The sequence below is a fragment of the Calidris pugnax genome, unplaced genomic scaffold (genome assembly GCF_001431845.1).
Source record: "Calidris pugnax isolate Ruff unplaced genomic scaffold, ASM143184v1 scaffold24, whole genome shotgun sequence".
NCBI lineage: Eukaryota > Metazoa > Chordata > Aves > Charadriiformes > Scolopacidae > Calidris > Calidris pugnax.
This window is the reverse complement of record NW_015090922.1, coordinates 3,815,356-3,836,295: the sequence shown is the minus strand read 5'-3', so window position 1 is coordinate 3,836,295 and position 20,940 is coordinate 3,815,356. Positions and strand designations below refer to the sequence as shown.

General features: G+C 41.6%; 1 protein-coding gene across 1 annotated transcript; it reads right to left on the bottom strand.

Annotated features, from left to right (window-relative positions):
• Positions 1–4,374: 4,374 nt before the first annotated feature.
• Positions 4,375–11,463, bottom strand: SLC30A10 (solute carrier family 30 member 10). The gene is made up of 4 exons (XM_014951298.1): positions 10,888–11,463; positions 10,352–10,435; positions 6,681–6,917; positions 4,375–5,942 (listed from the first exon to the last, which is right to left on the bottom strand). Exons 1-4 carry the CDS (start codon positions 11,405–11,407, stop codon positions 5,467–5,469), a joined length of 1,317 nt encoding a protein of 438 aa, XP_014806784.1. The 5' UTR covers positions 11,408–11,463; the 3' UTR covers positions 4,375–5,466.
• Positions 11,464–20,940: the final 9,477 nt, after the last annotated feature.

Here is a 20,940-nt window from a genome sequence, read left to right as displayed (position 1 = left end):
TCTTTCAGCCCCAGGACCCAACAAACCACCACCAGCTTTGTCTCCTTTTCTGCCTGCAGGTACTGCTACCTTGCAAAATAGTGCAGAGGCTCAGGGACCAAGGGGCTCATTAATATTAGCAAATTTAAGGGTGCCTAGGGATGAATGATGGTCATCTGAATTAGTAAACTATTCAAGCATTTTTTGGCATGCAGCAATTACTGCTCCCCAAAGCCACTCCCAGGCACAGTCCAGAGTCAAGGACCTATCTATCTCAACTAGCCATCAGCATGGAGCCACCCTCTTCTGAAGTAGATGGTGTTTACCAGCATAGATGCAAGCTCTTCTATGCCAGTTGGTCTCTGTGCCTAAATGAAGAAAATAAACCCATCAAAGCAAGGGACCACACTTTAGTGGCGTTAAATTTTGACCACACTTTAGCAGAGACAAGTTCACTCACAAAAATCCAGGGCTGCTCTGGAGTGACTTTCTCTGGGAAGCTGATGGTCAGCATTACAGTTACAACTAACAGTTACTAACTCTTACCAGTTGTACATGAAAACCATCACAGCAATGCTGCCCAAGGGATCCTGGGATTTCTTTTCAAGGAGACGAGGTCATGCTTGGATTAATAAATGTTGAAAACCACCACTTTCGGACAAGAAGAAAAAGATTTGGAGTTTGCAGTTTGAATACTGACATTAACAAGCTCACACATTAAGAGCAAACTTTACCCATACAAAGGTCTTAAAATTATCCAAACTGACACAAGCTCCCTATTGTTAACATAAATCAAGCTCAGAACAACAGGTTTATTTAAAAATACACTTTATTTACAAGACATTCAAGCTTAATTTTGAAAAAAATTAACTGTACATAAAACTCTAAGTAATTCTTCACTAATAGGTAGTAAAACCACAGTGAGATTTTCCATTCATTGGAAATTACATTTTGGGACATTATTTAAATCACATAATAAACAGAAAAACTGAATGAAACTTCTAAGCAACACAACTCCATAAATGTAACAATTTTATACAGTGACATCCCCACACCAAGGTATCGCTGTTCAAATAAAGTATTTAACATAGAAAGTGCTTCCACTGTACAGCAGAGTAAGTAATAGAACCTATAGAAATTTTCATAGTATTTAGATTCTCTTTTCAGAAGTGTCCTTCTTATCTGCTTTCCAATTAGTGATCTAAATTGCCTCTAAGGTGTTAATGAATGACTAATGAACCCTAGTGATTTCATTATACCTTTTCAGGCTTAGAAACCAACTTTTTAAAGAAAGTTGGTTCAGGCAGAGTGTTTATAAAGAATTTAAATATATATAAATATATATATTTATATCTCAGGATGACTACGTAGACAACACTTCCACACAAATCACAGGACATAAAATAGTCCTTGGAGTAGCTCACATCAAGCCATCCATAGACCTTGGGTGATGAACTTCCCTTTGGAAAAATACAGATGCTGGCATATTCCCTTCAAGGTTCAGAATAAAAGGGAGCATTCAGGATGGCAAGCGTTATAATTAAGTAGGGGAGGGGGAAAGGATAGGAAGAACTAAACAAGGTCAAGAAGTGGTTTGCAATATTAAAGTGTATCACATAGCAAAACCAGAAAGCAGGTGACTTTCAATAAAGTGGAGTGCGCTAATTAAACCAGTGCATAAAAGAGGTATTTCCAAACTCTATTACAGGTCCATCACCATGACCAGAAGGCTAGCAAAACCATACTGCTTTTATTGAAGAGACAAAGAATAAGAAAACCATGAAGAGTTGTGCCACAAGTCAAAAGGAAGTATCTCAAAGAACACAAGGAAAAGGAAGTCAACTGAAAACCTGGTAAAACCAAGACAATACTACTAAAAATAGCATCAGCTATTTTTCTTTACACAGAAGAGCAAAGGCAAGACCTGCAATAGAGAGTCACAGGAGAAGTGAAAATTAACTATCAAATTGACACTTTTGGTTAAAGGATAACACATGAAAAGGTGACAAAAAATTGAATTTGCTTTAAAGAAAGGCCCACAACTGATAAAGGCCAGTAAATTCCTTTTACATTCAGTGCCAAATATTTCTCTTCTTGCTCCAAAACTACCTGCGAATGCCAGCAAATGTTTCACTGTCATACAACTGGGTCACATGTATGACTGGTTATGGATCAGAGGGCCATATAAACTGGACAATTAATTGAAAAACACCTGTCTTTTAAGCATATTTCGCTTGCTACAGACAGTGATGGACAGATGGGGCAACCACCACAAAAGAAACTTAAATGCCATAATGGTGCTATCAGAAGGGAGTCATTGAAGAGGGCAGGGTTAGCACAATCAGTCTGCAGTCATTAGAAATTTTACAGTACTGAATTGCAGGGGAAAAAAGCAACTAAGCTAAAGAGGCCAGAGAAGAGATTTTTAATGACAGTGCAGTATGTTACAAACCTGAATTTAGAACAAGTGCCCACAGATAAGGGCAAATACTGAAATATACTGTATTTCAAAATAAAGCGAGTACACTTCAAGAGAGTGAGAAGAGCTATGCCAAGAACTGAAGGGAGATAAGCCAATACAAAACAGTCACCAAGTGGAATGAAGTCTTCTACAGAAGTGGAGAGGGGCCACCCAGTAGAGCTTAGTTGTGCCCCACTTAAGACAGAGGAGAAAAATATGTTGTTGCAGGACTCGAAGGAAGGCAAGCATACCGAGTCAGAAACCTTAGCTGGGTACCCAGAAAGTCCCTACACAGAAAATGCAGGTTCACCTCATCAATAATACAGCTCTGTTGGTTTTGCTTGCTTAAGTAATAAAGCAAATTTTAAATCTGCTTGTTTTCTAGACCTGAAGGTTTCTATAATCCCTGGTATTTTCCTATTTATCCACAGGTAACAATTACAGTACATTCAACCAGACAAGAAAAAAAAAAAAAGTAAAAAAGTTTAAGAATGTTACTTCATTGTATTTTCATGTTACAACACTTTTAAAAACTTTAAAAAATAGATAAGCACAGTTTTAAGAAACACTGGAAGGATAAAGTAAAAGATGGTCCATTTTGTCAAATGCCCCAATGCTACACATACTAGTTTTCTCTAATTCCAGAGTAAACAATACTGCCATTCCATCTTTCAGCCATTTAATAAAATGTATATATAAAATGATTACCTGATTTAAGACACAAATGCATAATTATGAAAGGGTGCTTGTTTTAGTATATCTGGTAAGCAAGTTCTCCCACACACTTTGTTCTTATTTTGGGAGCTTTCTACTCCAGTTCTGAAAAAGCCTATAAATATATTTGTTATTTACATGTAAAACATTATCATAGATGAAAATAAGGACAAAGAGAACAGAAGAAAGGGCTGTATTACTTTACGCTACATGCTTTCACAAGACAGAGCAATTCTTACAATGCTTCCTGATTTACATTGATTTGTGCAATAACTGCCAAGATCCTGCTGCTTTCACCTCTGCTGCTGCCAACAGAATCAAACAGTCTGGAGGATCCAGTTTTCAATTAAACTAACAGATAGTTTATTTATACAACAAACTTATGATAGAAGGCTATAAAATACATTCATTCACCCAAGAATCTGTTCAAAAGGGTAACTACAAATCTAGAAACGGGCTATTTAGACTGCAATCACTGCTTCAGTAAATACCACTTTCCAACCAGCAAAATAGCCTGCTGTGTGTTTTAATATTCACTGACTTAACGTAATTGCCCTTATTAATAAGGAGTTGGCTGCTTTCAAGTCAGTCTTACAAGGAGGTCCTGGTATTTTCCCAGCCCAGGCAGGAAATCAATTTTCCCTTTCTTTTAAGGTGTCACTGAGGTAAAGACACCACTATTTTATAGAGGTGTCCCCATAAATAAATGAATAAAATAGCCTGCCCAGGCCACACAGACCATTTGAAAGACCACTTTTGACAGCAAAATGTATTTGAAAGCTTCTGGATCTGGTCTGTATAGCCGGTGAGGGTAAGCACTACACTCAGAGTGGATTGGACAGTGGGTTTCCACTCCCAAAAACCTGGAGAACAGACCTGACCTAAATCCAGCACTGGTGACAGAGCACATCATCTTGTTTTCCTTAGAGCACCCTTACATGCTTTCAGAAAGAACAAGCAGCAAAGAGATAAAGGAACTGCTTTACTAAATACACTTTGAAATACACCATTGGGCACAGGGAGAAGGGGCAGGGCAGAGGGGAAGGCTTAGACCTTTAAAATACACCAGTAAGAAATAATCAAGACTAAACAAGGAAAAATTGCTGGGTTTTTGTTGTGTTTCTTTTTTTTTTTTTTTTTTAAATTTTATTTAATAGGTTACTGATGTGAAAGAGAAGCTGAAGCAAGCCAAAAAATTTTGGTCATCTCTCCCTGGCAACTTTTTTTTTTTTTTTTTTTTTTTTTTTTTTTTTAAAGCATCCTCTATGTGATAACACTGCATATAAAACTTTAAAGGGACTTTCTTAACACAATATTGAATTGTGTCTCAAGAATTGAACTGCAGAATTTTAACTGTTCATAATAAACATATTAGCTTATTTATTCAGCATGAATAATGACAGACACTCAGTGTTAAACATACTGCAACCATACTGCACAATGATGAATTAAGACTGTGGCTATTATAACTTCCATTGTCAGAAGGAAAAAAAAATAATAAAAGAGACTGAGTTGTGCAATCACAACAGTGAACAAGATAAAAGTTAACTGGATGACTGCCTTTCCACTTCCTAGATTCAGTACAGACAACATTAATAAGTATTTCTTTGCTTTCATGACAAGAGATCTATTCTTTAGCATGCTTATCTGTGATTAGGCTAGGACTCCAGCATTACCAGTAGAGAAGCAAGACCAGCTTCTACTCTCTCCCTAAATACAGGAGTCAGTCAAAAAAACAATGCAAGTCAAAATTCCTGAGTGCTTCCCTTCCCCCTTAGACACTTTTAATTTCATTCACAAACCCCACTGGCCAAAAGCACACACCACTGTTAAAAATGAATTTTCTATGCAAAAATGGGGTTTAAGGATCAGTAAAGCACCTCTGCTGAAGTCCGTTATAAATATACAGTACTTCAGTCCCGTACAATTGTTAACTGGCCACAGGGCTTTCAGGAAACAGCTTGCTTCAGCAGAAAAGGCCAGAGTTTCATTCCCAGTGCCACTGGCCATTAACTGCAAGCATCAGTGCAGACAGCAATACACCTCGTCCACTTCAACAACAGAAATTCACACACAGTTTGGTAAGGAACTGGGTTAGGCTGTATCAGAAAAATCTTAGATGAATGCAACACCCTTCATGGAAATATTAATCCTGATTTCAGATACAAAGGTGTTTTAGGTGTGTTTTGGTTTACAGCTAAAGCACAGAAATCTTTTTGCCATGCCAACTCCAGCTACAGCCACTGATGACCCTCTTCCCAGCCAGCATACGTTTGTTCTATGAAAACATTACACAGAGTAGAAGGAATTGCTTAAAGTCTTGTACTGCTCAACTGTGATTTGTCATCAGACATGCCACAATTTTTCACATTTTTAATGCCATCCTCTGCCTGTGGGTACTCGATAGGGATTTCAATATCACTTTTACTTGAACCATTGTCTTTAAGCTGTGCAGAAAGGCAACTATCGTTTTTCTTTGTACGGCCGTTAGTTTTAGCCAGAGGGTGCTCCCGCTGACTGCAGCACAGCTGAGAGTCACAGGATTTTGAGATGCAGGGTGAGCTGCACAGTAGATGGGAGGTCTTGTGGTCAACGTACTCAGGCTGGATGGTCACAGAATGGATCCCTGCTTCGTGAAAAACCTTCCGTATTTTATAAGCAGCATCTTGGTAATCAGTAGGGGTTTGGCACTTGATATGAAGAGTAGCGATATTCTTCCCACCTGCAAGCTCCCAAACATGCACCTCATGAAGGCTCTTAACCCCTGGAACACGAGCTAGTCTGTCAGCTGGAAGACACAAGAGAAAGATATTAGAGGCTTTGGTGTACTGGCTAATTACTAGCTTTCCCACTAAGACCCCTATCCAAAAGCAGTAGTCTCCAAATTATCTTTTTAAAAGAGCTGTACTTAATAAAGTACAGCTTTACAAATAAACTTCAGTTCAGCCTTCAGACGACCACAAGAACAGAGCACCCTTCCTTTTGGGTTCACCCCATCCCTCAGACTTCCTAATGGCCATTTACCAGCCATTCACAGAAGCAACGTGATAGCAGCACTTCCTTGGCCAAGACCTACATCTTCTGATTTCTGTAGCCCTGAGCATGGCAAAAATCCAGAAATAACCAGTGCTACCCCACAATTAACCAGTGTGGGCAATGCCGAAAGCTACAAAATTAACCAACCTTAATGGAAATCTCTAACCTGTTTTGGAAGAAGCTGCTGCAGGGTTCAGAAATACTGTAATTCAGTGTTGCTTCTGTCACAAACACCCTGCACAAAGCATTAACAGCTCAAGACCTGGTATTTTTGATGTATTGTTGGAGTACCACATTCTCAAAATGCATGCTTTAACTAATCCATAGAGATTTGAGTCATGTTGCTAGGACACAGGCATGTGACTCTCACAGTTCTTGAGAATTTAGAGCTATTATGAGTAAAAAATCCAAACATGTCATTTCAGAAGTAACATATGCATTGAAATATATCATTAAAATTAATAGCATTTCAACAACAAATCAGACTTACTCAGTAGTTGCATATTAACACCTTTGGGAACCATCTGCAACAAAATAGTTGAGGTCTCCTTGATAAGTGGGAATGCAGAAGACAAGATGATGAACACCATAATTACTGTCAGGCTTGGATCAATGTAGCACTGCCAATTACACGGAGCACCCTCCAGAGGAAGTATATGGAAGATTGTAGCAGTAACTACCACAACCACTGATCCAAGTGCATCTCCCATAACGTGCAAAAGAACACCTGAAACAAATAGCACAATTTCCATTAGTGAGTTGTTGTTGTCAGGTTGTCTGTTTGTTTGGGGAGGGAGAACAGGAAAGTAAAGCTTCATTTTTCAAGTCTGTCCCACTTGACATGAAAAACGCAATATTCCAAACACTAACATCATAACCAAAGTTTTCAATAACAGCTTTCAGAACAAAACAGCAAGGGAAATACTAACTCTGAACCACAGCTGTTAAGTGGGATGCATTATTAAACACGTAGGGTATGCTAGCAACTGCAGTCCAACTGCAATGCCATGGCAACATAAAATGTGTTTGCTTAAATGCCTGTGGATTACTAAGAGAATCTGGCACGTTATATCTCAATACCCAATTAAAAATTGATGACTAAATCTATCTGTTCTACCATGGAAGCTAAGAGAGCCACAGGCCACCCCCAGTAACAGTTATTCTCCTCCATCAGCGTCTATGATGCTGTTGAAATCTGAAAAATTACCTAAGGGAAATATAGGCTTGTTCCTATGGCTTCAAACACCCTCAAACTCCAATTTCTGGCTCAAGCTTGCTTACTCGTTGTATTAAACTTTGTCCTACCAACACTACTAGCCCTCAGATCCCAAAAGAATCAGCATCTGGTTTCAGTTAGTCACATGGATGCACAGTTTAATATGTGCCTGGACAACTCTAAATTGAGGGGAACACTGGGTACACATAGATGTTTTTTTGCACAAAAGGTAATGACACCAAACAGGCTCTAGTAACAGCACATTTTAGCTGCCCTTTCAACTACAATGAAGAAAGTAGTCTTCTTGCTATTAAGTTTTGGACAATTTTACATAATCTTCCCTTTTCCCACCATTGCTCAAATGCACTCCAGTTTTGTCAGTCTTTACTGTTCACGCTCAGATTTCATTCCAACCTATGCCTAATTCATAGCATTTCTAGATATATGAAGTTTATTTCTTTGTCAATACTTTTTATTCAGAGCCTGTGAGAGAATAAAATGGACCATCTCCTTTAACATCCGTATGACAAGCACTTTCAAGAGCTTCACTCCCATTTAACCATGTCCTCTGGGATGGAGAAGCTGTAAAAGGCTCTGAAACACATTAACACACAGCAAAGACTTTTGACTCTTTGCTGATGATGGATGCTGTATTAGACCTAGAGCCATGCCCGTGCTGCTGTTTCTTGCCAGCTCTTTGCATGAACATTGATCTTCAGTGTGAGAAATGAAGGAAATAACCACTGGAGCTCCTCTGAATCACTTGGGTCAGATAAGAAAGTACAAACTTCCAGCGAGCGCAGCTCTTTCTGCTGGAGTCAGGCATGTTCTGCCCCATTTGGCAGTCTCCCACAGGCCTTTACTCCTCCTAACAGTGTTGCAGTGTTTCCTTTTCATTTACAAATAATCCCAATTCAGCATGGGCTATCAGCTATTGCACAAACAAGGACAGGCAGGATTCAATTGCCAAAGCAACTAACTAGAGAGCACAGCTTAAAAAGCACAGGAAAATGTTTCAGAAAGTCTTCTTTTGAATTAAGAAAAAAAAGTAAGCATGTCAGAATGATGATAAATTATGAATTGAGAATATGGAATTTGGAAAATGCTTATTTTACATTATTAACATGGTTAATATGTACCTCTTGGTTACACATCACATAATGAGGACCTAGACAGAAATGAACCCATCTCCCTATACACCCCCTAAAGCTATGGTTATAAAATAGAATCAAATATAAATTTTTAGTAAAGTCAGTATCACATAATTTCCAACAGCTTGTGTTGGAAAGTCTGAACTACCCTGCATATGCTCAAGAAGTAAAAAGGATAATTTTACACTACAATAATTAACTTGGGCAGAATGACTGGATTGCTCTTCCTACCACTTCTAAAAATCGAGGAACCGATTCCTCTGCCAATCCTTTTATGTCCAGTTACGTTTTCAGGGAGGCTCCAATTCTATAATGTATAGAATTTTTTGTCAAGTGACTATGAAGTAAATATAGCCATATAATTGACTGACAGCAGCAAAGAAAAACCACAGATTTTGAATCAGAATTTTAAAGCCGTGTATCTGTAACACTTGCTGAAGAGGCAAGGAATATTTCTAAGGACAATAAAAATAGATTTTGCAAAGATGACAGATTAAAGCAAAAGTAGCACTTAGAGAAGAAGTCTCTTTTTAAAAATTAAAGATTACAGGTATCTTAAAATATCTGATACAAAACTCCTTATCCTTCAGACATATTTGAAAGTTTCATTCTGCTTAAGCATTTTCATTCAGGCAAGGCCTTCCCTAAAATACACTCATCGATTTCTTACCCTTCTCTCCTCCGTTCCTGAAAGTGACAGTTTGCTTTTCCTGCTCCAGTAATCTTACCACTATAATACCATAATATCCAGTGACACACTTTTCTAGACATTCAGGAAAGTGTTGTGGCTCTGGCACATGGTTTGATTTCCAAAGTGTCTTCCCTGACAGACACATTTATCCAAGTCTGAAAACACTTTTGAAAGACAGGCAGCCAGACACACACCAAAAAAAGCCCAGGTGCCTGACTGCCATGTCGACCTCTTTAAGCTGAATTCATTCAGTGGTGGCATCATTCAGTGATGCCAACAGACACAACTTTGGAGGAATATCAGATGCTGATAGGTGACCATAAGAAGCCTGAAACTACCAACCTGTTTCAGCTGACAGCCCTTTCTTTGAGGGACAAACTCAATGTTTAAAATACTGAAAGATACCTGCTTTTGGCTCTGCTCAGAATAGGTATGTAAAGGTGTATGCATAAAAACACCTTTACAGAGAGGGAAAGAGACAAATGGATAATTTATTTCACTCTGCAGATACGCAGTGACCTGCCAAACTACAACATAAGAAGGGCTGATACTGTCACAGACTCTCTCAGGGGCAGGTTCACAGTTCAAGGACCTGCTAAAACACTGTGCTGAAGCATCAGTTTCAGCACCTTTTTCCTCGTGCCGACTACAAAACATGGTTAACCTTGGGATTTAAAGAAGTTCTGCTTTCTGCCCAAAAGCATTTTAAAGCTGAAAACTGCTCAACTACTACAGCAGTGACACTTAAAGAAGCGCCTCAAAGATACCAGCTTTACCTTCCTATAAGGCCTTTAAGTGACCTGAGCTTAGTGCAAGAGGCTTTGTCTCCTTTCCAAAAAGTTCAGCTGCACTCTTCTAAAGAATTACAATCGAAATGTAAACACACTTGGAGCCAAAGTAGCATCACACTATTTTGTTATCATCTATGCAATTTCATGCAACCAAAACCTTTCTGCTAAAGATAACTGGGTCCATATTCACAGAAAACTCCTGTGCTTTTGTTCTACTTCTTACTGATATTTGAGAGGAAAAAAAAATCTGAAATGGAAACCAGAAAGCGTTTAAAGTCAATATAGCATTAGCAGTATACTCCCATGCTGTACCTCTGATGTTTAAGGCTTCAGACTTCCTCTCTCTTTTCTTCTCAGGCCCCTCTCCAGGGCTTTTTTGGTCATTTGGTGCATCACCTGCATTCAAAGAAGAAACGCTGTGTTGTGTATAAGTTCTACAAACAGAAAAAACATCATCCTTCTCAACACCAACTTATTTCAAAGATTACAAGAAAAAAAAAAAAAAACAAACATAAACAAAACAAGCCAAAATATCTGCCAAGCAGCTCTCTGAGCAACGCCTCCCTCCCCTGTCCCAAAGGGACGCCCAGTAGTAGCCCGGTGTGAAGCACATGGTGAAAGACACTGTGGGTGTCCAAGTGAGCTTAGCAAAATTCCCCAGGGCCCACGGGTGGGTTTGGGGCTCCAAAAGGGCCCAGAGGATGGCTCTGGCAGCTTGGCAGGCGCCAAGAGAGGACAGGAGGGAAGAGCGGGGACGGGGAGGGATGGGGAAGGGTGCGAGGGCCAGGGAGAGGTGCCGGAACATGAGGGTGGCGAGGTGAGGCAGCAAGGATGCAGCCGAAAGGCACCTGCTTCATCCGTCTGCCCCGTCGGGGCGCTGCCAGGAATGGCCGGCAGCATGGCAGCAGCGGGCAGTGGGGCAGGTGGCTGGTGACGGCGGCGGCGGCAGCAGGCTCCCCAGTCCTGGAAGACGAGGAGCCCCACGAGGTTGACAGCGAGGCCGAGGGTACCGACGATGAGCACCAGCTGGGCATCATCGATGGGCTCGGGCCGGGCCAGGCGGAGGATGGCCTCCACGAAGATGGTGAAGCAGAGGGCGGTGAGGAAGACGGCGTTGCTGAGGGCCCCCACCGCCTCGGCCCGGCTGTAGCCGTAGGTGGCGCGGGGGCCCCGGCGGCTCCGGCGGGCGATGCGCCCCGTGGAGAGACCCACGCAGAGGGAGATGAGGTCCGACAGCATGTTGAAGGAGTCGGACACCAGCGCGATGGAGTTGCCCAGGTAGCCCGACACCAGCTCGGCCACGAAGAAGCCGACGGTGAGCACCAGCATGAAGATGAGGCGGCACGTCTTCCCCGAGTACCGCCCCATGGCGGCGACAGCGCCAGACCGCTCCGCACCGGCGCCTCTCTCCCTACCCCGCAGCCCCAGCCGCCCCGCAGCCAGCGTCGCCGCCAGCCCGCAACAAGTGCGGGGCCTCCTCCCGGCCCTTAACGCCGCCGCCCGCCCCGCCGGGCCCCGCCCGCCGCCCTGCCCCGCGGGGAGGGCACTGGCCGCCCGCACACACACACCCCCCGGCACCCACAGACGCTGCGGAGCGCCCCCCCACGCCCCCCCCCGGGGCTGAGGGGTCGTTAGGGAACGAGCGCAGCTTTGTAGGAAGTGAATAAAATAGGTAATAAATAGGAAATGAAAGGGGGTGCGGGGAGACGCCCAGCTGGCAGGCCGGATGGAAACGGGCCCGCTCGGGGCGGGGGGGGCGGGGGACAGAGCCCCCCAGACAACACCAAAAGGCCCCCGGGGCAGCAGGTAGCTCTGCGCTACCCAAATCGGGGGAAGTTTCAGTGCCGGGTCCCATAATTGTACTCTTTTGGTGCTTTATTGATGGCATAAGCGCGAAATCGAGGGATAGGGTGCCATCTACTGCACCGGGACACCTCCTGCAGCTGGCCTCTCAAAAGGTGTCTCAAAGCAGCACCAACGAGCCTGTCGTCAGACTATGAGAAAAATAGTTTCACGAATTCACGGAGTTGTCAGAGTTGGAAGGGACCTCTAGAGATCAGCTAGTCCAACTCCCCTGCTAAGGCAGGGTTGCCCAGAGCACATCACTGAGGCCTCAGACTGCTTCTCCAGAGAAGGGGACTCCACGACCTCCCTGGGCAGCCTGTTCCAGGGCTCTGGCACCCTCACCCTGAAGAAGTTCTGCCTTATATTTGAGTGGAACTTCCCATGTTCCAGCTTGTGCCCGTTGCCCCTCGTCCTATTGCTGGAAACCACTGAAAAGAGTCCGGCTCCATCCTCCTTCAACCCACCCTTTAGATACTTGTAAGCGTAGATAAAGTCTCCCCTCAGCCTTCTCTTCTCCTTGTGGTGGAAGTTTCAAGTTTCATGCATTTTTTTTACCCTACAGAATAATCTATAAGAAGCATAATGAATTAGTAAACCTCTCTCTTGCTTCTGTAGATTTTGTTGTTGTTGTTATGACAGTTCTTGAGAGAGTGATGCCTCTAGCATGCAAATGGAAAAAAGACAGAGCTGGACTACTAATACAGCATTTCGGGATGATGGGAGCCACTGGATAATCAAGGAAGGTGCCGGGAAATTAAGCTGTTTTCAACTCTGGGGCTATTGTCAGAAACAACATCTAGCATCACTAGATTTTCAGTGACCCCAGCCTGGACTAGAGATCGATCATCATACAATTCTTTTTCATGTTTGACTTCAGAAGCAGGTAAAAAAGAAAATGGGAACTCAGCCCAAGAATAATAAACTTAAATAAAAGACATAAGACCTAAAGAAAATAATCTCCTTAAAATTATATCCCACGAGAGTCTGGAGTGGGATAATCTCAATAAAGCAAGTCTCAGTAATGCAAGGGGCACACCATCGCTGCAGGTACTGCTTCAGCAGCTATGATTCATACTGAAGTGCCACATCACACGTCACCACACTTGACAAAGCACACGTCACTAGCAGATAATAAACCAGCATGGCCAGGGAACACTATCCAGCCCCTCCTAGCAAAGATGGTGCTCTCTACAACCAGAAATTCATTAAAAGCCTTCGGAATTTCCTCTTTAATCTAACTCTGAAGCAATTTCATTGTTAACCGCTGTTAATTGAGTTCGATCCCTTGCTTGAATAAATCTTCTAAATGAGGCCCCTCAATTCCACCTAAATTCTATGTAAACAACCAAAGCCTTTCTTGCTTATAACCCTAAACCTCTGGAGTAGATATAGGTAGCCATTCAGGGGACATTCCCCTGTATATCTGCAAGAATTAACACACAGAACTCCCAATTGACTGGTGATTCTTCTGCATGTCCTTTACACATTCAATGCCCAAGCAATGAAAGTACCCTGCAGTATTCAAATAAATGTATTGAAAAGAATCTTATCATAAAAGATAAACACAATAATGAGAGAAAATAGCATAATTTACATCACAAATTTCAGCTCTATCATGACATCTACCAACATAAGATGTTAAACAGTTGTGCGAAATAAAAAAAACCAGTGTGACATAAGTAGAACAAAAAAAAAGAAAAATATATGAGATATACAGGAAGTTAAATAATCTATTACATATAAACTTTAAAATGACAGACTATATCTTCTTTACTATTATTAATGCTAGAAAATTCCACCTCTGGGACTTCACTTACAAGCAAAAAGTAATTTACTGAAGCCCAGCTCATTGTAACTGTGTGGGACTGAAAATAATTTCAAGTTGTTCTTATTTTAGGAAGACGTATAATACAGTAACTGGAACATCACTAATCCTCCTGCACAAAATATACATTAATTCTCTTTGAAAAAAAATAACATGTCATAGCCCTGAACCCACTTCAAAAACATAAAAATATCACTGTTCTGTAGAAGAGATAGTGCTAAAAATACAATTTTCAGCAAATAAGGCTGTGACTAAGTCCTCTGACATGGAGCACAATTAGAGATGACTCACCGAAGGAGTCAGAGGCAATACATGTTCAGAGCCTCAGCTCTGAAACTGTGTCGGCTGATCCATTGATTCTTCCTCCTTCTGCCTGTCAAGCTCACACATCTCCATCTGCCTCTCACGATACAGCGTCAGTCTGAACGCCACACACTGACAAAGGAACAGAGCAATTCTGTGCTGGGTTAGACCAGAAGTCCATCTCTGAATTATTTCCAGTTCCCAGCTACATCGTCTGGAGGTGAGGGAACCAAACTTGCACAGTCTTCAGAGCACAAGTCAGCCACAGATTCAAACAGAGGCACAGCAAAGGTTCCAACTATCTCCTTTACTTCTTTCTCAGTGCTGATTTGCTTTGCCTTCTGAGCTTTTAGCAAATGTTTTTATGGAACTGATCTCCTTCTTTCTATTTCTCCTCTTCTGACCTTTTATCCATGCAAGGACTTTTCCCTTTGCTCTATGGCTGCTTACAAAGCCACTTGGAAATCCAAGCTTTCACTCCTCGTTACACATACAAGCCTCCCTGGCCCTCTTCATCCAGGTACCACTACCACTTCAAGACAAACGACTCCTTAAAACTGTCATCTGAACAAAGCTGCATCTATCATTCCTGTTCAGTAAGCAGTCACTTCCAATAACAAGAATAATTAATGTAACTCACTCTTCAGAATAAAGTCTGTGCTATCCCCGTAGCTCTTTTGCACTTTGATCCTCTTCTGCACAGAACAAAAGAAAGACTTGATCTTGCACACAGGAGGTACCAACCCCATTACCAGGGTTTTGACTCAGGCTCTTCCTCCCTTGTGGACACAAATGTTCTGCTTGCACAGATCCACTTGCAGCCTCAGAAAGTTTGATCTCAGATGCTTTTGGAAAGGACCTGTGTTTCTGGTTGCTTTGCAGCGTGCTTAGTACCTTGTGTGTTTTATACTGACTGCAGATGTTCAACAATATAATGTTACAGTTCTGCTTACTTACCCAGTACTGAGATTGCCTGAATAAGCTACGTACTGTTAAACAAAACAATCAACCTAAATTATCCCCAGACCCTCTAACTATGCTGAGTTGAACAAGTCACTCATAGGAGGTTGAGAAAAAGTTGTCCAACCCCTTAGTTTTCTGAATTATTTGCCAACTTTAGTTTCAGCTACAATACTTCTAGAAAAGCTATTACTGCAGTTTCCTCATCCTACTCAGGCACAGGAATTGGTAAAATTCTTACCAATTGGTGACATTATTACGAACAAGACAACTTTCCTTGTGAACCCCAAAGATGCAAAGCACTCCCGTAAGCTTCAAGACTTCCGTGCACCACGTTTTTAAAGTTCTCTACACACCAATTTTTAACACTTACCCATTGGCAGCCAGACCCTCTAGCCAACAGGCTATTCCCACCTGTAAGGGGATGCTTAGGTACCAGTAAGAGCAGGGTAAATATATATGATATTTCCCCTGAACACCCTTCAATCTTTCAAGTATTTTCAGCTCAAGTGAGTTTCCAAGCTAGATAGCTGTATTTAGTAGCCCTCAATTAATTTCTCTTCCACCTAGTAGTCCAGCCTTTCACTCACTGAGGTAGATTTCAACATTGCTTGGCCACAAAGTCCACACATCTTCTACCCATGCTGTGAAGAATCACTTCATTCTCCTTATTTTGAACCTGGATCCTTCTAGTTTCAGTCCGTATACCCTCGTTCTTGTATCAGAGAGCAGATCAGTCAATGACTACGGACCTTCCCTAATGCCACTCTTGGTGGTGCAGGCTTCTGTCACACCCTCTTCAAGTTACTCATTTCCAAGGTGATGGGTTAAAATCTACTTAGTTGTTCCTTGCAGAGAAGCTATTACCAGCCTTTGACCACAGGATATCTCTGCATTATTATGAAATATGGTAACAGTAACAATATAATTTTCTTCCATTGCTGAATGAAGAATGAAAATACGGTCACTCATAGTCTTTTTTGGATAGTAAAAAAATAGTGAAATTAGAGAACTAATTATGAACACTATAATTAAGAGAGATCACTCTTCATCCTGCTTATTAAAGTCCTGGAAGAGATTACTTTTTAACCCATCATAAAAATTATTTACAAAAGGTATTTCAGGAGTGACGTAGAGGAAACTAGAGAATGAAGGAAACAAATGCCCACCCACACATCATTGTTTGCGATAAAGGAATCATGTCTCTTTAAGACTGTGCGGGGAAAAAATATTACATTTGCACTAAAAAGCTGAGGCTGACTCTCAGCACATTACATTTAAAGGCAGCATCTCTAGCTGTAAGAGCCTGAAATGTAATGGGTGGGTGAGAGTGGACCTTCAGGCTTTATTCCAACAAGACCCGGTGACAGCCTTGAAGGCTCTCGTGAAGCTTGTGTAGCTATGCTTCTTTAAATTAGAAATACTGGACCAAATTCATAGCATACCTAGATCAAAACAACATGGTCAGCTTTTTCCACAGATAAATCTGACCACAAAATAAACACCAACTCTCCACCCTTGTTGTGGAAGGTGGCTAGTACGAGAGTATTCTGTTTGCAGGTGTCTTGTTCCTAGCTATTTGCTCATTTTATTTATATCTCCCTCTAATCCTGCTCAGAGCCATACCTGCAAGAGGAAGGTGGGGGTCTCTTGGCATACGCTGAAGGGCAGGAGGGCTGAGAAATCAGTTTGTTTGGTCTGCTTCAATCCAGGGAGCAGAAGCCAAAAAGTTAGCCCCTCAGCAAGAGTTCAGTAGTCCGCATGAAAGTTTTATCAGTGTCCTTGGCAGAGTACAGAGGTGAATGTGTTTGGTTTTTTTAATTGCAGCTGAGACTCTTCATGACAGTCCTGAAATTGTCCCAGGGAGGGGCGAGACCATGGGCTGGCCAGACACGGAGAATGGATTTATCGTGCCCTTCCAAAAAGAGCTTGTATACACTGGAAGGTCAATCTGGAATGATAAACCTGTGGAATTATTAAAAAAATTCCTAGTCTGGAATGTTTTCTTTTTGTTAGATTTTTTTTTTTTTTTCTATTTTAAGATGGCTGTTCTGCTTGTTAGTTACAACCCTCCGTTCCCTGCTCTTATTATCTAGCATAAAGAAACCTTTTACGTACTTTAAGGCGTATCCAGTCAGTATCTGCTCTCCCATCTGGATAGTGCTGCCCTGAATATTTCAAGTACTTGAAAATTCACTTTGAAAAAAAAGTGTAGTTCTGTTAAGTTTCCCATATAAACATATGCCTGTGTATGTATATATGTCCATGTAACTTTTTCCTACCAGGAAAGGATGTTGGAAAGAACATGAAGAGGAGAAAGCCATACACGAATTTAATCAGTTGCAGTTTAACGTAGATAACATGTCAGCTTTAAAAAAAAAAACATTGTAATGAAACTGTTTATGACTTTGAACTCAGTTATCTTACAGTCCTTTTATTTCCTTACAGCTCACCCCAGATACTGTGATGTAACTTACTCAGTCTGTCTGTACCTTTACTATGAAAGTTGTTCAAGGTTGAGAGTGAATGCAGTTACCCAAAGTTCAGTGGTACTCGCGCTGTTGGAATCTAGGTTCAGAAGTTTTGATCTTACCTTTACGCTGTTGCATAAACCATCTGGGGATGCTTTGCTGGTTTTACTGAGGCTAAAAATTTTCATTCTGCACTTTCTGTTTTGGCCAAAAAGTAGCCCCAAAACATTTGCTTTTACTTGTTTTGGTACAGAATTTTCTCCTTGAAAACAACAGTAGAAAGTAAAATGTTCCTCCCTTAGATTATCTTCTGAGGTTTCTTTTAAGAGAACAAAGCATTTGAAACAGATCTGAAGATAATTAAGTTAAACATGTTGCTGAATAAACTTAGACTCTTCTTATCTGTCTTGTCTTTCTTAAAGACTCTGGATTAGAGCTAATATAATTTAACACAGATTTGGTTACCTTTAGGGTAGCTGCTCAGAAAAGCCTTGGGACAATTTGGTGAGGATTAATTTGCACTCTATTAAACCAAAGAAGACCCTTAGAAAAGATACATGTTCAGTCTTCGGTACCTGACAAACACTTTAAATTACTAAGAGAGGTTCTCATGGCATTTTTATTCCATTTGAGAGGAGTAGAAATCAAAGCCAGAAGATCTAAATATTTGGTTAGAGTAGGCTTTGGTTACCTGTCTGCCAACACACTAACACCTCTGGGATTTATGGAAATAAATGCATGAAGCATATGTCCCTTCATTTATACATAGTGTGCTGGCAAGCGTTTCGAAGTTGGATGCCACAGTGCAGTACACGGGCAGCATAACTCTACGAGGATGAGGATGTGCTGTGTGAATGAAGCAACTGTCTGCTGGTAAACACTGGTGCTGTGCGTTTCACAATAACCTGTTTATGAATTGGCATGAAGTGTTTGCTGAAGGGTTGGTGCTTTTGGGGGAAAATAGTATCAGCCTGGTGAAGATATACCCAGCAACAGATGGAAAATAGAGGTAGTAATGCTGATCTTGAGGCAAAGCTTTCAGGCTTTTCGGATGTGAAAAGTGCAGTAAGCCAGAGATTTGTTGTTACAGGTGTTATAGCAAGGGTTCCTTCCCATTCCTTAAAAAGGTCCCAAAACCATTGGCCTGGCTTAGTCTGGCATCCTTTCAGCAGAAACCTGTCCAGACCAGGGAACTTGTTTTTTCCTTCTTAAATGCAAATGATTAAGCGGTCATGAAATTCTTCACACTGACAGCCTAAGAAGCTGAAATCCTCTGTTCTGGAAAATGCCTGAGCACTTTGTCTCCTGCAGTATAGGTTGTTGGGTCTGTTAAGTGAGAGAGCGCTGCTAAAAATATAATTGCTTTTCAATACCTGCACACTTTTGCTCACCAGGTCTCCACTGGAAAGATCTATAGCACTAAGATTCAGGTCAAGCAGCCGCTTATGCACTTATTTTGGCCTATAAACATTCTCACTTCCCCTGGGATCAGTATGTTTGCAACAACAGATGTGAAAATTGAGTTCAGATTATAGCAACAAAGCCTTCCCAAATCTCCCAGCCAGTTAAAGCTAATGCCTCTCTGCCGCTCACTTCATTCACACACATATACCCCCAACTCTCTCCTATTTTCAAAAGCCTGGAAAAAAAGATATGCCTTGCAGCAAGCCTCAGAATAAACCAAGTCATTCTGCATAAGGTCCAGGAAGAGAAAGGAGATATGTTTTCCACTTATGTGACTTCTAGCTTACATGCCACCTCTTACCCAAGAGGCAGGCTCTTGGTACGCAGTGAGATAGGAAAATCAAGATCCAACAGTGCTATTTCATAAGAAGCTCACACACGCCTGCTAAATTGCACCTACCAGAACACGAAAGCAAGCCACTTGCCTGCTAATGCAGAACATGCTTTATTTAATGAGTTGTGAACTGTGGGAAGACGATGAGGTGTCTCATGAGAAGATTAGGGCTGTTTCTCTCTGCCCCAGACATTTTATGGGCGGCTCAATATCACACAGGTTGGGCTGGGTGACATCTTCGTTTCCTATTTCCCCGCTTCCTCCCCACACAGACCACAAGACGACAGGACAAATGTTTTTTCCATGTTAAATCTTTATTCATTTTCTCAAGACAAACAGCAGAGAATTACTATAATCAGATTAATGTGGTGCTCTTCAAACTGTGGTTCCCTAACAGTTTAAAATTGTGTATATAAATTAGTAGAAGAGACAACTATACTGAGCTGCACAAACAAAAGTTATTTGATCTCTGTGTGCAGTAAAACAGGCTTCTGTATTTTTATGACCGACTATAAAGGGTATGGCTAGCATTAAAGTTGTTTGGTATTTATTATAAGAGCCTGATTTATTTATTTTTCTGTTGCTTATTACTTTGCCATATTCTTAATTTTTGTGCCAAAACTTTCTGCATAAGATACAAGACCTCAAAGTTGTCAGATAACTCTGGCTAAAGCTGCTCTGTCACTTCCAACAGCAACAGTAAGAAAAGTGTTTTGTGAATGTTAGCTTCTGGCAAGAGTTTCTTAGGGAAGCTTTAATAATGTTTTAACAAGTTATTTCCTGAATTTTAAGTCAAAGAAATAACTAGCCTGTGCTGCCCTCCACACTGCTATGGATGGCCCAAGCTGGCCCAGGGACCTCTACACAGCTGTTTCTTTAGAGAGTGTAGAAATATTTTGTACCTGTAATAGCTGCTCTGCGCCAGCATCGAAAGAAAGAAGAAGGGCACATCCTCCCCATACTCTTGCTGACCTCTCCTCTTATTCCTAGCAGAGAGTAGGGACCAACACTGTCTGAATCAAGTGCAAGATGGATGTAGAAGGCAGAGAGACCTTAATTTAACCTGGTGGGAAGAGATGGGTGCTTATAGCAGGCAGAGGCAACAGATGGGAATTTGAAAGATCTGGGGAGAGAGGCAAAGGGGGATGGTGGCAGATGAAGACTTAAGGAGTTGGACACATAGCGAAAGGGTAGCAAGAATCAGAAAAAAGAGAAGGGGAAGGGACAGAAGAATAAGGGTTGAGAGGCAAAACAAACCCAGCCAATGGTGGAGGAGGGAAATTGGGGCTGCCTGGGTAAGCAGGGATGGCAACTTGGAAAAACAGATTAATACTTGCTCAATGAGAATATTTGTACTAAGATGAGAACCTGAGGCACGGATGTTGCAAGGAGCTAAATGAGGAATATGGAAGTAGAACAAGGGAAAAGGACAGAGACCTGTAAACCCCTTGTGACCTTGGATTTCAGACCTAGCTAGCAATGCCCATTGTAGGCATGGCTTGCTCTGCCCCTGCTGTCAGCAGCATCCAGGAAACCCACCAATTTTTTTCATTCCAACAGAGGAAAGAGATGAACTGTTGGTTGTCATGATTAATTGTGGCATTCACACACATGGAATAATTTGCTTCAGCGGATTTAGACATTCCCACTGCTCTCAGGAGCCACAATACAGCTCTGGGAGACTGAACCACTCTTTCTG

Coding starts and splice junctions, on each gene's coding strand:
- SLC30A10 (XM_014951298.1), bottom strand. CDS start 11,407: ATGGGGCGGTACTCGGGGAAGACGTGCCGCCTCATCTTCATGCTGGTG. Junction 10,436..10,887: donor GGGGCAGACGGATGAAGCAG/GTGCCTTTCGGC, acceptor CTTTGAATGCAG/GTGATGCACCAAATGACCAA. Junction 5,943..6,680: donor TGTTAATATGCAACTACTGA/GTAAGTCTGATT, acceptor TGTGTCTTCCAG/CTGACAGACTAGCTCGTGTT.